The sequence below is a fragment of the Mandrillus leucophaeus genome, unplaced genomic scaffold (genome assembly GCF_000951045.1).
Source record: "Mandrillus leucophaeus isolate KB7577 unplaced genomic scaffold, Mleu.le_1.0 Scaffold71, whole genome shotgun sequence".
Classification (NCBI taxonomy): Eukaryota; Metazoa; Chordata; class Mammalia; order Primates; family Cercopithecidae; genus Mandrillus; species Mandrillus leucophaeus.
In genome coordinates, this window is record NW_012107697.1 from 3425691 (window position 1) to 3443985 (window position 18295).

The following is an 18295-nucleotide window of genomic DNA, read 5'->3' on the forward strand; positions in this document are numbered from 1 at the left end:
TGCTCTATGTGGTCTCTTTTACTCTACATAATTATTTTGAGATTTGTCTGCGTTCCTGTGTATCATTAATTCATTTCTTTTTATTGCTGAATGATATCCCATTGTGTGGATATACCACAGTTTATCCATTCAGCTGTTGAGGGGCATTTGGGTTGTTTCAAGTTTTAGACTATTAGGAATAAGTTTGCTTTGGACATTCACGTACAGGTTTTTGTGTGTACATAAGCTTTCATCTCTTAGGTAAACAACTAAGAGTGGAATGGCTGGATTATGTGGTAGGTATATATTTTAACTTTTTAAGAAATTGCCAAACTGTTTCTCCAGGTGGCTGTATTGTGTTACATTCCCATTAGCAACATTCCAGTTGCTGCACAACTTCACTAATAGTTGGTTTTGTCAGTCTTTTTAATTTTAGCCATTTAACTATGTGTGATGGTATCATATTATAGTTTTTATTTGCATTTCATCTGATGACTAAAAATGTTAAACATATTTTCATGTGTCTATTTTATCATCCATATGTCTTCTTTTGTGGATTATCTGTTCAAATCTTGTTTTTAATTGGGCTTTTAGTTATTGGGTTGTAAGAGTTCCTTATATGTTTGGGATATAAGTGCTTTTATTTTATTTTATTTTGCGACGGAGTTTTGCTCTTATTTCCCAGGCTGGAGTGCAATGGTGCAATCTCGGCTCACTGTAACCTCCGCCTCCTGAGTTCAAACGATTCTCCTGCCTCAGCCTCCCGAGTAGCTGGGATTACAGGTGCCCACCACCATGCCTGGCTAATTTTGTATTTTATTTTATTTTTAGTAGAGACAGAGTTTCACCATGTTAGCCAGGCTGGTTTTGAATTCCTGACCTCAAGTAATCTGCCTGCCTTAGCCTCCCAAGGTGCTAGGATTACAGGCATGAGCCACTGTGCCCGGCCGTAAGTCCTTTTAGATATATGATTTAGAAATCCTTTCTCCCAGCCTGTGGCTTGTATTTTCATTTTCTTTGCATCCTCTTTCTCTCTTTAATACTTTTATTGAGATAGAATTCACATTTCCTTGAGCAACAGTTTTAAACTTTGAATTCTAATTTATCATTTTTTCTTTTATAGATTGTGCTTTTGCTATATCTAAGAAATGTTTGCCTAACCCAAGGTCACACCTCTTTGCTTCTGGTGTTGTAGTTTTGGGTTTTACTTTTAGGTCTGTGATACATTTTCAGGTAGTCTTTTAATTTTTGATTTTTGTAGGTACCTAGTAAGTGTATGTATTTATGGATTACATGAGATATTTTGATATAGGTATGCAATGTATATTAATCACATCAGGGTAGATGGAGTATTTGTCACCTCAAGCATTTATCTTTTGTGTTACAAACAATCCAGTTATACTCTTTTAGTTATTTTTAATGTACAGTAAAATTATTTTTTACTATAATCACCCTCCACTACCCTTCCCAGCCTCTGATAATCATCCTTCTACTCTCTGTCTCCATGAGTTCTGTTGTTTTAATTTTTAGCTTCCACAAATGAATGAGAACATGTGAAGTCTGTCTTTCTTTTGCGGGCTTATTTCACTTACCATAATGACCTCCATTTCCATCCATCTTGTTGCAAATGACAGGAACTCATTCTTTCTTATGGCCAAATAGAACTCCATTGTGTATATGTACCGCATTTTCTGTATCCATTTGTTTGTTGATAGATACTGGCTATTGTGAATAGTGCTGCAATAAACATGGGAGTGCAGATAACCCTTCGATATCCAGGAGTGTCCTAAATCTAAGAATGTGTCATATTATTTTTTCTTTATTTTTTCTCCTCCTGCTGTTCGGGGTCTCTACAGTGTCCCCTACTCCTTTGTTTTATTTGCACACCTGGGTAGTCCCTTTCTAATCAAAGGATAGTTGGATCTGCATTTCACGTCTGTGATCTTTATGTTTAGGGAAATCCGTTTCCTGGTCAAAGCCTACCAGACTTCCTTGGTATCACTCCACAATTTAACAGATTTGGCAAGTATGTTTTGTAGTTAATGGTTTGAGATCATAATCATTTCCTTCATGCTCCTCCTGCCTTCTATTTTTGCTTTTAGTATTGAGGAAGGTTAATGGAATAGAAATGCTTTTGCTGTCTCCCATCTTTACCTGGAATTGAACACATACTTATTGAAGGAATGAGTGGTTTGCAGGAATGTTGCCATTCAGGTGGAGACATGTTTCTCTTCAAATGTATAGCTGGCAAGTTGCCATATGACACAGAGCTATTAACTGAATTCTCCACTGAGCTCTGGGATTAGGAGATACAGATTGTGTAGGATTGGAAGTTCTTTCTATTGGCTTATCTTTTCCTAAAACTGTATAACGGGATATGAATACCTTTCTACCTAAGTATCTTGTCATTATACTAGATCTAGTTTTCTGAGTCTCACTTGTGAAAGCTTTTGGTTAACTATTAATAAAAAACTGTACAAAGGGAAGATGATAATGGTTTTTGTTGTAAGGTGGTAGTCCAGAGGTTGAAAGCAAGGGTTCTAGTTAGACTGTGAGGTTTTGAATCTAAGCTCCCTCATCTACTAGTTATATAGCTTATATATGTTACTTAACCTCTCTGAACCCCACATTTCTCTTCAATAAAACAAGGCTAAACATTTTACTTATCTCATAGAATTATAATTAAATGAATTAATGCATAAAAAGTACTTAAAGCAGATACTGTAAGTATGCAAGTAAAGCTACTCAAGTTTCGCTATTATTGTACTGATTTTAATTGTTAATTATTGTTCTTACAGATAATGGATGATGTGTTTGGAGCTATCACCTAGCATATTTTTTGACTACCAAATGTAGTTTGAGACTTTTGAGTGTCTTCAACTAACCATTCTTCCCAAATGAATATTTTTCAGGGAAGCTAACCCAGGAAATGTGACACAGTTTACTGTATTGTTCCTTACCTCTATGATGTGTGTTTATTCTAGCTGGTTCATCTCTTCCTTATACACAAGTTCCACAGAATGATTTTTTTCTAGTAAGAATTAAGAAACCTTTGTTCTGATGATGAGCTCATTTAAATTTGGGTTTAATTTAATAGAAAATTAAACTAGGTTTCCTTAATGGGGAATCTGGCCAATCATCATCCTCCACCCTCCCCGGGTAGAATTTTTTCCAGGAATTAAATAGCTCTATCTAGCAGGGTCTTCCTGCCTTTGGCAGTGGAGCAGTACAAAGGCCACATTGAGCATAGCTGCTGGGGAAACCCTTTTTCCTTCTCTAGCCTATAAATGCTGTTCTGTCTCTGTGAAAAACCCTGACATCAGCTCTTGGAAAAATCCAAATACTTGTGTTAGAACAAGGCTGAAACACTTGCCTGGGCAGAGACTAATGGCTGAACTATAGTTCTAAGTTTACCAGATTGCGTTTCAGTCTTGTTATGCTTCAAAAAACAAAATAAAAACTATGAGTTTCAGACAATAATCTAGAGAAATTAGGGTAGGAAGCACAACTTAATAGCGCCTCCCATTCTTTACTAGTTTCTTCTTATTTTTCTCTTTTTTCTAAAAATCTGCCTTCAAGATAATGTGAAATTCTTGCTTGAGGAGTGAGGGAGAGAAATAATATATCAACATTATAACCTTTATGCAGTGTTTTCCACATATTAGATGCTGCATAAGTATTTGATGTTTGAGACAAAATAAACTGTAAACAAAACAGACTGTACTTAACTTCCTTAGTGTTCAAATTAGATCATGATGTAAAACTCTCCAGTGGTTTTCCATTATATTATGAATAAACTCTAAGCCTGTTTCTATAGCTCACAATCTTAGGTTAGCGGGCCCCTGTCTGCTTCTGTGGATCTCATTTCAGCACTACTCTACTACTCTCTTGGTCATTTTCTATGCTTAAGCCACAGTGGACTTTGTGTATCTCAAATACATTTATCTGCTTATCCTTTGTGACTCTTGTACTAGCTGTTTACTTTACGTATAATTCTGTGGCCCAGATCTTCCTATGGTTGGCTCCTTCATTTAAGTCTCAGCTCAAATGCCTCTAAGGTCTTTTTTGAATAAACTAAATTAATGTATTTAGTCAAATAATATCTTTTTTTAATTGCACTTACCATGATTTGAAATTCTTTGGTACAATTATTTTTTTGTGGAGTTTATCTTCCTCCTGTGGAATGTAAGCTGCTTGAGAGCAAGGCCCTTATCTGCTCACTAACGTAACCTCCAGTGTCTTCAACCTCCTGGCATAGGTTGGTGTTTGTGTAACTCTCTATGCACTTGGCTGCCTATAACGGAAAACACAAGTCAAACTGACCTAAGCAGTAACGCATTTACTGGCTCACATAAAAAAGAAATCTAGAGGTAGGCGTCAGAGATTTTTGATTTAGGGACGTAACTATGTCAAGGGCCCAGATGCTTTCCATCTTTACAGTCTTGCCATCAAAATCAGCCTCATCCTAAACTAGTCATTAAAGGTGAATGCGAAGTAGCTGTTAAGGCCGCTTGCTTCTTCACTGAGGTTCAGTGGGAGGGAGAGAAAGAAGTTTCACATCGTTCTGTCAAGAATAAGGAAATACTTTCATAGATGCCACCAGTGAACTTTGTTTCTACTTTCATTGGCTTTTTCGGAACCAATTGCTTACCCAAGAATGGAATTACTGTTAGGCCAAAAAGGCCCATCACTGTTGCTACAGATGGAGTTGGCTTGACCTGAGTCATCTGGACTCAGAGGAATAGTAGATAACTGAATAAAATTGAGTTCTCTTAGAAGGAAGGCTGTGGTTTCTGGGGTAACTTATGTCCTCTATAGTTCTCAATAAAAATGTATGTAATGAGTGAATTCATGTAGTAAAAATGTATTGAATTGTCAGGCATATGCTCAGCACCATAATACTTAATTAGAATACAAAATCAAATAGAATGTGGTCCTTGCCTTCAAATAATTTAAAATCTAGTGAGAGAGTCAGACAAGTTAATGGAATATTAAAATTGCTTTCAAAATCAGCTGATTAATTAAAATAATTTAATTTAAAAGATGAAAAAGAGAAAAGGGGAAGCAACAGATGAGATAAAAAACAAATAGCAAAATGATTGACTTAAATACATCAGCAATCACACTAAAGGTAAATGGTCCAGACACCCCAATTAAAATGTATAGACTGTCAGATTAGATGAAACAGCAAAGCCCAAGTGTATGCTATAAGAAACACACCTTAAAATTAAAAATACACAATGTTTAAAAGTAAAAGGTTGGAAAAAGATGTGCCCTGCTAACCTACATTAAAGGAAAACTGGACCACATTAATATCAGATAAAGTAGATTTAAGATTATGGAATATCAATAGGGATAAAAAAGGTAATTTCGTACTGATAAAGGGTCACTTTAAAAAGAAGACATATCTAGGCATGTATACACCTAATAACAAAACTTCAAAATTCGTGTAACAAAAACTGACATAACTGAAAGGACAAATAGACAAATCTACAAACATTGTCAGTTATTTTAGTGCCCGTTTTTCAGTAGTTAATCAAAGTAGATAAAATAAGCAAGGATATAGAATACTTAAACGATACTGTTGACCAATTTGATTTAATTACACTTTTGGAACATTCCAGCCAACAACCAAATACTTCTCTTTTTTTTTCATGTTTGCAAACAAATATGGGACATTTACCATGACAGACAAAATTCTGGGCTGTAAAGTAAATTTCAATAAATTAAAAGGATTCAAGTCATACAAAGTATGTGTCCTGGTCACCATGGAATTAAATTAGAAATCAATAAAAGATCTTTGGAAAGTCTCCAAACATTGGAAAATAAATAACACAATTCTTAGTCAAAGTAGAAATAAAAAAGGAAATGGCAAAGTATTTTGTATTGGATGCAAATGAAAACACGACATACCAGAATCTGTTGGTTGCCATTAAAGCATTACATAAAAATTTATAGCATTAAACACCTGTTAGAAAAGAGAGAAGGTCTAAAAGCAATGACAGCAACTTCTTTTTCTTTTCTTTTCTTGTTTTGTTTTTTGTTTTTTGTTTTTTTGTTTTTTTTTTTGAGACAGGGTCTTACTCTGTTGCCCAGGCTCAAGTGCAGTGGTTTGATCACTATAGCCTCAACCTCCCGGGCTCAAGCCATCCCCACCTTATCCTCCCGAGTAGCTGGGACTACAGGTGTGCCCTGCTAATTTTTTTTAGTAGAGGTGGAGTCTCACTATGTTGCCCAGACTGGTCTCAAACTCCTGGGCTCAAGCAATCTTCCTGCCTCGGCCTCCCAAAGTACTGGGATTTCAGGCGTGAGCCACCACACCTGACCAACTTCATTTTAAGAAACTAGAAAAAGAAGAGCAAATTAAAACCAAAGCAAGCAGGAGAAAAAAAAAATAGAGATGAGAGCAGGAATCAATGAAGTAGAAAACAGGTAAACAGTAGCAAACATTAACCCCAAATCTAGTTCTTTTGAGAAAATTAATAAAATTATTAAACCTCTAGCCAGCTGATCGGGATGAAAGGAGAGAAGACAAACATTACTAATATCATAAATGAAAGAAGTGATATCATTACAGATTCTTCAGATATTAAAAAAATAAGGGAGACTGGGTGCGGTGGCTCACACCTGTAATCCCAGCACTTTGGGAAGCCGAGGTGGGCAGATCACTTGAGGCAAGGAGTTCAAGACCAGCCTGGCCAACATGGTGAAACACCATCTTTAGTAAAAACACAAACATTAGCTGGCATGGTGGCACGAGCCTGTAATCCCAGCTACTTGGGAGGCTGAGGCATGAGAATCGCTTGAATCCAGGAGGTGGAGGTTGCAGTGAGCTGAGATGGCGCCACTATACTCCAGCCTGGCCAACAGAGCAAGACTCTGTTTCAAAAAAAAAAAATGATAAGGGAGCATTATGAATAGCTTTGTGGCAATAAATTTAACAATTTAGATGGAATATGTTGGTAATTTTATAAATTCCAACAATAATATATACAATATGTAAGTATATATTACATATACATAAAACATAAAAATATGTAAAATACATATGCACTCTGTGTGTATGTGTGTGTGTAATGACTGGGTAGGTTTTATGCCGGGGTACAAGATTGGTTCACCACACAAAAATCAGGCAATGTAAGTAAATGGATGGTAAATGGTGGTAACTAGGTTTCTCAACATCTGAAGGGAGCTAAGCAAGGGAGAAGACTGAAATGAACCCGATGGAATTAGATTAGAATTAAAGGTATCAGTATGAACTCATGCTGAGCTTAATATAGATACAGATATATGGATAGCTACAGAAACAATTATAGATATGTTGTATTAGCCTCTTCTCACACTACTAATAAAGACATATCTGAGACTGGGTAATTTATAAGGAAAGAGGTTTAATTGACTCACAGTTCCACATGGCTTGGACAGCCTCACAATCATGGCAGAAGGCAAATGAAGAGCAAAGTCATGTCTTACATGGCAGCAGGCAAGGAAAGCTTGTGCAGGGGAACTCCCCTTTATAAAACCATCAGATCTCATGAGACATATTCAATATCTCAAGAACAGCACAGGAAAAGACCTCCCCTTCGTGATTCAGTTACCCCCCACCAGGTCCCTCCCACAATGTGGGAATTATGGGAGCTACAATTCAAGATGAGATTTGGGTGGGGACACAGCCAAACCATATCATATGTATGTGTGCCCCAGTTAGTATAACACATACATTTCCCTGCTCTCTCTACTGAGAGGGCCTAGAAGTGGTGACATCTCAGCAGCAGTGAGCGCACCCAGCTCCTGGATCTTGGTTACTAAATATCACTCTCCAATAAAATAGCTCCTTGGAGAAATGGTTGACTCTAAGGCTGCAATAGGGAAAATGCAAGTTGAACCTAGAGTGCCTTGTAGTGCCACAAACAAGAAAGTGCTCAAACAGAAAGGTGAGAGCATGTCACTGGCATAAACTGGAAGAATTTGAGCAAGATAATAAATAACATAGTATTGGATTAGAACTCAAAGTCTAAAATAAACATATATGAACCCATACTGATATAAATGATTACATAAATACATGGATGAGAAAACACAAATCTTCTTTACAGAAAAATTGCAAATAGTGTATGTAGATTCCTATTCCTCCAGGAGATGGAGCTTAATCCTCTCAGATGCTAGTGTGGATTGGGCTTCGTGACTTCTTCAAAGAAAAAAATATGGCAAGGGAAAAATAGTAACTTTACAGGGAGACGTCGAGCAAACACTCCCTTAACCAAATGACCACGGTTAACATTACTAGTGATAAGTCATATTGGTGTCATATATCCTCTGATGGGTGATGAAAAGGGTGCTTCAACCGTGTGGTATTCCAAAAATAGACCCACATTTATATGGAGAACTGATTTTCAAAAGTGCAAAAGGCAATTCAGTTTCAACAAATGGTGCTGGAACAATTGGATTTCAATTGGATATCACACTCTATATAAAAATTACTACAAAATATATTGTAGACCTAAAAGTAAAATAGGAAGTCATTCAACTATTAGAAGAAAATGTAGGGGTAAATCTTTGTGATTTGGGGTTAGGCAAAGATTTCTTAGGTGTGATACCATAAGCATGGGCAGTGACCCAGTTTCCAAATAAAGTCACCCAGATATGGAAGTTAAGACTTCAGCATATCTTTGGAGAGAACACAATTCAACCCACAACAACTATAATGGTTTCCAATTAGGACTGCTTTCATGTTTAATACAGAGAAGCTGAGAATCTCTATATGCACTTAGTGCTTTTCACATACTACATAAGAAATGCATCTTCCACATTTATGTTTACTCTTCAAATGTGTTGGTGTTGTCATTAATAAGACACAAATTATCCTGAAAATATTACAAATTGTAGCTTTGGGCATTTATTCAGTTTGTGGATAGTACCATAACTGCTATTATGTATGTCCCTGGGTTTTGTTTGTTTGTTTGTTTTCTACTTTCAACAGAAATAGGGAGTCTCTCACAGATTTCTCGTGCCTCACTTTGTCACTTGGGCATTAAAATAATTTTACCCTGGCCCTTTGTCTTACAAGGTCTGTTGCCAAAACAGCTTCTTCAGCTTCTGCTGCTGTTTCCATAAAGATTTGACATGAGTTCTTGCAAGTGATCTAGGGGATGAGTGTGTCCTCTCTTTTCTGTTTACCTAGTACCCACAGAAACTCCTTTCATCTCTAGTCCAAACTCCCATCTGGATTCCTTACTATAAATGAATTCATCCCAAGGAAGAAATCAAGGGGGAGTGTAGAACTTGGGTTACAAGGATATTTGTTATAACATTCTTTATTATGCTGAAAAATTAGACCCAGCCTAAATATTTACAAAAGGGAACTTGTTAATTAAGTAACCATATCACAGGATACTTTGCAGCTATCAAGAATTATTTAGAACTATATTTTTTAAATATTTATCTGATTTGGAAGTCCAATATATAAAATAAATAAAAAACAAAGCAGCTCTGATGTGTGGGGAGTCTGGAGCCCCATCTATACACTCCCGCTCTGGGAGGGACCTCTTCTAAACCTCTAGAATTTTATGGAGCACAGTTTGAAACCAGCACTGTAGTGAAATATTTAATATTGTAAACATATGTTGATGTTTTATTAAGTTAAAGTTATCAATATGTCCAGTATGCTTTAATTTTTATGAAAAGAAATTTTAAACATTGTATACAGAAATGTATCTCTATATTGGGAAAAGATGGGAATATATGCATAAAAATGCTGGGTGTTGGGATTATGGGTGATTTTTGTTTCCTATTTTGTCTTTAGTTTTTAAAAGTTTATACATGTACTTCTTTGGACATAAAGGAAGTGAGACATTTCTTCATATTGAAGAGGCAGAGAGAACCATTGCTTTATAGGAAACTACACTTTGGAAAGATGGCAGTCTCATTACTCAGTCCCCTGAGAGAGGAATTATCTTGAAAATGTAATAAAAATATTAGTAACAGATTTACTAGTGTCAGTGGTCTTGTGTGTTAAGTATATTAGGATAAGCCACATTTGTAACAGCTAAGGGAGAAAACATAACTTAATGTCAGTGTTACACAGTGAACTTTGTAGAGCAGTGATTCTCAATTCTGAAATGTTGTAAGAGGAATGTCAGAATTCCTAAAACACTCATCCTCCAACCTTTCAAATTCCGTGCTGTGGTGAGCCATCGTTACTGATAAGATTATATCCCACTTGTAATTTCTTTGTTTTGGGTCAAGAAAAGCTTTTGTGTAAAAGCAAGTGTAAAATGGCATGCATATCATTCATTTCCTCATTAAATCAGAGGTCCTTTTATCTATGGTGGTTTGGAAGTCTGGGGTATTCAGATTTGACAGCAGAAAGTGTGTTTTTTTGGTGATAAAATAAGTGGATTGCTAATTCTGATTGAGGAATTGTTAATGTTTGACACCAGAACCAGAGCACTTGTGAAAAGAAATCTCTTTAGTACAAAACCAAAAATTTAATTACAGCATTTAACTATAGCCAATAAAAGTATTTTTAGTGAAAAAGAATTTCCTCAGAAGAAAATGCTTTCTATGAATGCAGAAGGTGTTATATAGAAGATTTCATTGTAATAATATTGGTTATGATCAGTTTTTTAAGTTTTATCTTTACCTGTATTTTATATTCACATAACCTCTAAATTTTACATGTTATCCATAATACATTTCTTATACAATTAAAAAAATTCTAAGTAGAAAACATGAAATATGTTCAACCTTTATTCCATTAGAGTTCTACTTGGAAAGTGTTAATATATAAGGTTTTTATTTCTCCATAAGAAGTAGACCTATATAGTCAGGCACAGTGACTCATACCTGTAATCCCAGTGCTTTGGGAGGCCGAGGCTTGAGGATTGTTTGAGGCCAGGAGTTTGAGACTAACCTGGGCAACACAGCAAGACCTGGTCTCTACAAAAAAATTCTTTAAAAAATTAGCTGGGTGTGTTGGCATGCACCTGTGGTCCTATCTACTTAGGAGGCTAAGGTGGGAGGATTCCCTTCAGCCCAGGAGTTTGAGGTTACAGTGATCTATGATTGTGCCACTGCACTCCAGCCTGAGTGAGAGAGTGAGACATTGTCTCCAAAAAAAAAAAAAGAAAGAGAAACAGATCTATGTCAAGTTAATTCAAGGAGATTGTACACATTTTTAGAGCACATGAGAACTAAGTTTATACTTTTCTGATTTCCTGGGTTTCCTTGATGATTTTTTGGTAAATCCTTGTCTGTTTAGCTTTGTGGCACATGTATGTCTGTGATTGGGCTTCTTTGTACTCAACCAATGAATGCATACCAACTGTAACACCTGAAGGCAGGATCATGAGTAAATACTCTGTGATTTGGGGTTAGTATAGTTTTGGTTGTTTTTCCTTCTCCTGAGATTTCAGAAATAAAAGATTCCTATTCCTGTGACTTTTTTGGCACACAGTGAGAAATCTTTAATACATAAGATAAGTCATAATTAACTTGTCAAATCACTTTTTCTTGCTGCAGAATGATATTTTTATGAATGCCTTAGGTTTTTTCAATTGAAAAATGCAACCAAACTGCAAATATACTATGATTTAAAGTGGTAATGTCAATTTAAATTTTGAGTAGTACTCTTTTTTTAAATCATAGAGTGCTCTATGTTTATTCAAAAAAGTGAAATATTATTAGACAGTATTTTATATATTAATTTTACATTTAAATAAAATTCTCAAGCTCAGATTGAAAAGTAAATGCTGTAAGTTGGAGCTTGTCTCAATGACACTTAAAAGCTAAGACTTTCTACTTTTTCAGAAGTACATTTATATCTTTTGGCAAATGTGTAGAAAGCAGCCTGTCCTAACAAATTTTGTTCACCTATTCTCACTTCAGTTTATAGATTTTTAAACATTTAATCATAATATATTTTATATAAAATATTTATGGGAAAAATGCCCACCCTTGATTAAGAGGACTCTTTTTCTACTCTTATTTTTATTATTTTTACCAGTATATTCTGAAGTAGAGAAATGTGAAATGAGGTTAAGATTTAAATTCCTAGCAAACAGAATCATGCATTGCCCCATTTTATAAGTCATGAGATCATTTTGTAGAGTCCAGTTTATTGTTTACCTTTGTTAAATGACATTAATGTCTCTTCCATAAGCATGGATTTGATAGTTTGGATGGTGTTTAGTGAGGTGAGGATACTTGTTTAAGTATTTTGAGGATCTCCTCCGTTTCTGGCAGTTCTTTCTACTTGGTTTTCTGAAGTGAATATAGTCTTAAAAGAAAGTATAAGGTACTAGTAGTCAGATATTCATGATCACAAATGAAAGTGGTGGAGAAAGCTTTTAAGAAATATTCACAAAGGTGATAATTTTCCAGATTGTCAATGAGGAAATGAAAGTCTCTAATAAGCTGTTATATTAATTGTGAGCTACATTTCTCAGTCAGCAGCAGCTAATAGTCGATCTATAATAGCTCCAGCAGAGGGAATGAAAGTAATTTAGAAAAAAATTTACTGTTTGATTTGTCAAAGTGTGTCCAGGAAGTAAGAGAGCCTAACTAAGGGGCTGTTGTGCATTTAGCTCTTTGGTAAAAGTGGTGATATACTAAGCTATGTTTAAGAAGGTAATTTGAGATTTTATATTACATGCTAGTGAATCATTTTTGGATTTTGCACCAGAACTGAGCTCTTTGGTCCCTGCCTGTCTGTGGTTTGTGTTGCAAGGTCCAGAGGCTTAAAACAAAGAACACCATGGGAAATTCTCCATGAGTCATTCTGTCAGCTGTAGCTTCTGTTTTAGAGTCCTTTGGATATAACTAGTATTTTAATGCCAGCTCTCCTAGCCACTTTTCATGCTTTGGTTCTATATGCTAATAAAAAATATGTCAGTATGGCTATTGTACTGTAGATAATGTTCAGACTTCCCCCTGCCCCCCGCAATTCCACAATTTTTAGTTCTTTTAATGGCTCTAAGCTAGACCAGTTATAAATTGTAAGTGGTGAAAGGGTTTATGACTGTTTATTTTGTTGTTGCTGCGAGGTAAGCGGGTGGTCATTTAATACTTTTGGTTCTGTGAATCTTACTATCCAGAGAACTAAAGATTGAATTGGCAGTTCAGCTGGAGTCAGCACTATGCTAAATCCCTGTACTTAAGAGCTCTTATGTATTGCAGACAAATGTCCTCTTAGCTATTTTGTTATTTTGTGAAAAATAATAATAATAGAGCAAGGCAGTTCAGATTCATATTAGTTTCAAATTTTAAGCACTATGTTTTAAGCCGTTCTAATTGTTTTATAGAAGCAGGTAAATTAAAAACTTGATTTAAATCCAGCCCACAGGATGCCTTAATACCTTGGTTATTTTAAAGGAGGTGAGGAAATAATGGACTTTTTTGCTAGTAAGTGGCAGGTATGGGCAACACAATTTCACTACGTTTGAAAACACTTTCCCTACTTTTCAGGAAAATTTAAAGTGCAGATTGCAACCTGATCTTTTTCTTACAGTGTAGCGTCTGAGAAGTTTAAGTTTTGGCATGAATTTTCTGTGATACAACTTGGTAAATTAAATCTGTGGTTTCATCACTGGCTTTGAATTATACATTTCTATGCATTTTACTTAGCTAAAAACTTATTTGAATATTTAGTCTTTAAATTTATTTTTTCTTTTCTACTTAATTTGAATACATATCACTAACATTCAGATTTTATTTTTGTTCTTCTTAATAGTAAATACATAAGTGGTTACTGCTTGCTAGGCAGTGCTTCTCATTTTCTAATTTAATCCCAAAACAAATTTGTGAGGTATAGGTAGAGGTATTAGTAATTATGTTTTAGAGGAGATGCTTACAGAGGTTAAGCAACTTGTTCAAGTTCAAACACCTGTTAAATTGTGAAACTAGAATATTAACCCAGTTACATTTGTTTCTGAGGAGTCTGTTGCCCCCCAAGGCCTTGAAATTTTAGGGAATTTTCATTTATAACAATCAATAATACTATTCCCATCCCACCCTGTCCATTTCTGATTTGCAATATTATAGTTTCTGCACTGATATTTACATCATCTTATGATGGTTGAGCTTTAAAATTACCTTAATTGTTGTCTAATTTGCAGAGTTCTTTGTCTAGTAACTCTTCTCACTGGAGTGGGTTCCAATAAAATGGTGCTGTATTTCACTCATTTCAAGTTACTGTGTTTTTTCTCCTCATTTTAACATCACTAAAATCAGAGTGTATCTACTAATGGAATTCTTGATAATTCTAAATTTAATAGGTAACATTGTTTGACTGCTGATAAAATCTTAACCACTATCCAATGTAAGAAAAATTTGTTTAACCATCTCCCCTTCATTTCAACCATTCCTTATTAAGAAGAACCAACTAGAGACTCAAATGCTCCTTTATAACTAAACCCAGGGAAGACATATCTAATACCCTAGAGGAGAGAGAAAAGGGTATGAATTCAGGTTTGAGTGTGATATCAGCATTTCTTCTCATATGGTTTCAGAACACTTCTCACTCAAGTATTGTTGGAAGGCTCTTTATGCACTGAAATCAATAAAAGAAAAAAGATTTCTAGTAGGCTATTTATTATAAGCAAATACATGACAACATAAAACTTTCTGGTCCTTTGCAATTTTTTAAGTCCAGAAGAAATTCTTTTTAACAATATTAAAGGACTATTCCAGTTATAAAATTGTGTGTTTGTGTATGCTCATTAGAATAATTAAACTTGGTTAAGATGTAAGTCCTACTCTAGTATACATTATTTATTGGGTAAGGGTTATTTAACTACCAAATCACATTTCCCTCTACACTGTAATAACACATTGGGAAGGACCACCTAGGGCTTTAAAATTAGAACTCAGAATTTAACAAGGAGAAGGCATTCTGAGTTGAGAGAATAAATGTATTCTGAACATTTAAGGCCTTTGGTTAAGATTTCTAAAATGTAGCTGTGCTTAATATACAAAATCAAAAGCAAAGGCAGGCCAGGAGCGGTGGCTCACACCTGTAATCCCAGCACTTTGGGAGGCCGAGGCAGGCGGATCACTTGAGGTCAGGAGTTCGAGACCAGCCTGGCCAACATGGCAAAACCCCATCTCTACTAAAAATACAAAAATTAGCCAGGCGTGGTGGTATGCAGCTGTAACCCCAGCTACTCGGGAGACTGAGGCAGGAGAATTGTTTGAACCCAGGAGGCGGAGGTTGCAGTGAGCTGAGATCTTACCACTGCACTCCAGCCTGGGTGACAAAGCGAGAGTTCGTTGAAAAAAGAAAAGAGGAGAGGAGGGGAGGGGAGGGGGCAGCTAGCCACCATATCCCAGTGACTCAGAGACTCAAATTCCTGATAATTCTTTGCTTTATTAATCATGGTTCTTCATTTTGGAATTTGACTTTTTCTGCTATTGATTAATAGAAAAATATATACACACACACATACGAGTAAACACAGTATATTCATTGTTGACCAAATGTCCAAGTTATCAATACGATATTTTCAAAAACCAGGCAGTTTCATTAGGCACCTGTAACATTATGTCATAATCACATACAGCTGTTCTACATAAATATCTAACCAAAAGATACTGTCATGATTTCATGATTAGACTACACAGTGGACAGGGACTTAAAAATACAGGAGTTTTGTTCACCAGAATTTATTTCATTGGACTAATGGTTGAACTGATTTGTTGTTTAGAACCTGGCCCCTTTTTAGCTTTCACACCTGTCTTTCTGTAGCAGTTATAGTATTGATTATCTACTCTTCCTTCCCTTCTGGGACAGCCCTTTCTCTTTTCTAACTCATCTTCTTAATCTCCTTTATTGGCTCCTACCTCCATTCTCAATCATGCAGATGCTAGTTTCTCCCCCAAATTTGAGCCTCGGCATTTTTTCAGATTTCCTTGTTGTTTTAAATTTCAGTGACCATCAGTAGGTTGATGACTCAAATCTGCAACGTTAGCCCCAAGCTTTCTTTGAGGTTCTAGCTTTCTATTTCCAGCTCTCTGATTACATCTGTCTCAATATTCAGCATATGGTAGGGATTTTGCAAAACTATAGCATTAGCTTGGTGATTTTCCTAGCTGAAGCAGAGAGAACTAATGAAATAGCCAAGAAGGTTCTTGACATTGTTACTTATGCATATAAGCATATATGTACACACATATGTACATATGTATTTATTTGCTTTAGCAGATACTTTAAAGTAGAATTCAATGATTAGAGAAAGAATTATGATTTTAATATTATTTGAGAAGTTCTTAATCTATACTTTATTGAATGTAGTAAGTAGATTATGATAAGCAAGTTGGACTGTGGGTGTAGTCCTTGTTCATTTTCTCATTCCATTTCTGTCCTCTTTTTTCCTCTCCTTTTTCATTACCTTGTAAGAGAAAATAGCTCAGGAAACTGGTTTACAATCAGTAGTCTGGGAACTTCCGGGATTCTTGACCAGCATCCCCCTGGATGTTGCATTCCCTGACGCAAGCAGCATTGTTTTAGGGTAGGAGTTTTTATAATGGCTGTGAGGTCGAGCGGCTAAGGTTGATAAACGACAATTGTTATCCTTTGCAGAAACTCAGTTGGAATCTTTTTCTGTCAACTTGTATGTTCATCTGTAAATTAAGAAACATGTCCCCATTCCCTCCCTCTCCCACCTCAACAGTTATGGACAGACTGCTTAGGAACTCCTATTTCTGAAGATTTCGTGGTCTTCTGTAAAGTCAGTTTGTTCTCTAGAGCAGTGTCATCTTGTCCCAGAACCCCCTTTACTTATTATCACTAGTTCTTGGTGAGTTAACATGCTATCACTGACTAGGAAAGGTCTTAGATTCTTTGTCTTTTTCTATGGATCAGTTTTGGTTTAAATAGGTGTCGAAGGGAATTGTAAGTCAGCTTGTATTTTAGAGGTTTTGTTTCTACCTCCATGCCAAATGAACTGTAGTCATTGAAGTATCATTGTATTATGTTTATTTCTTACTGTCTTTACTAATAGGCTTTTTTAAAACCCTAGTTTTACTGATGTTCTTAATAAAGTACTGTTCCTATTACTAAATAATCTTTACATAAAATGCCATAGGTTGAAATAATTTAAAATATAGAAATGAAAACGTGGGATGATATTTGAGAAGACTTAGATTAGCATTTATATATAGCATCAAACGCTTCCAGCAGTATTCATTTAAATACTGCTTCCATCAATACTGCTTCCAGCAGTATTCATTTAAAAGAGAGACAACCAGGAGGAAAAGCTGTAGTTCTTTCAGCTTATAGGACCCCCCAGAAAAACAAAACAGGAAAGTACCTTTTGTTTTCTACTTTTGGAAGGTATTTTTTCTAACTGATCGTACTTTAATGTTAATTTTTTTCTAGATATCTGTAATTAAATCTAAACCTAATAATTGAGGATCATGATGACATGGATCAATAGTGCAGTAATCAACACCCAGATATTTTGGGAAGTAGTGTGAAGTGATGGGAAGGAAGGAACTTTCCCTTCTAGGAAAACAGTGAGAATAATATTTTAATGACAAAATATTTATTTTTGTCTTGATCTTTAAAAATCTATAAAATGGAAAGAATATCTCTTCATAGAGATTTCTTTTTTCAAGATTAAATGAGATAGTACATGTGAAAATAATTCATAGCGTTCAGTAAGCCCTTTATAAATTTAGCAATTGCTGTTATTATTGGGATTTTTAAAAAGAAAAGCTATATTCTAGGACAGCTGGTAGTAAATGCACTGGCCGTTTAAGATTTAACAAAGTAGTTAAGATACTTAAACATGGTGTTCAACTTCTTATTCCTGCAGTTTATTGATTCTTGCTATTGGAAAGTTACCATAAGATTTAAATCTCTTATTCTGGTTCAGTAGGATGAATAAATTTAGTAACAAAATCTTATAAGTAAAATAACTCCATCTATCCTTATTTTTTCTTTGTTTCAGGTTTCCCCTCAAAAAACCTATAAGGTAAGTTTGCTCAATTGCACTTCATACTCAAGTTTAGGTTATATTTTAATTATAAACGTGCCTTTGAAATTATGGTGGATTTTTGTGGTTTTTGAGAATGTGTATTCAAGTAATTCAAAATTTCAAAATGTTTTACAAACTTAAAATATAAAAGATGTTACTTTTTCTGGAAGATAGCATTGTTTTGATAATACTTCTAATATAAGCATTTAAAAAATTTCTTCAAAATGATATTTAAGGTCACTCTGAAGAGACTTAATTTTAAAATCTATTTGTGACTGTTTTGAATTATGAGTAGCTTGGGAGGTGAAAATGGAATGCTAGTTTTTGATGTATTTTATCAC

General features: G+C 35.2%; 1 protein-coding gene across 3 annotated transcripts in view; it reads left to right on the forward strand.

The window, feature by feature from the left end:
- ARHGEF12 (Rho guanine nucleotide exchange factor (GEF) 12) overlaps positions 1–18295 on the forward strand; it is a 155046-nt gene that overhangs the window by 50591 nt on the left and 86160 nt on the right. For all 3 annotated transcript variants that reach the window (XM_011964974.1, XM_011964973.1, XM_011964975.1), the window contains exon 2: positions 17928–17951. In XM_011964974.1, the coding sequence (XP_011820364.1) occupies positions 17928–17951 (24 nt within the window). The remainder of the gene's footprint in view (positions 1–17927; positions 17952–18295) is intronic.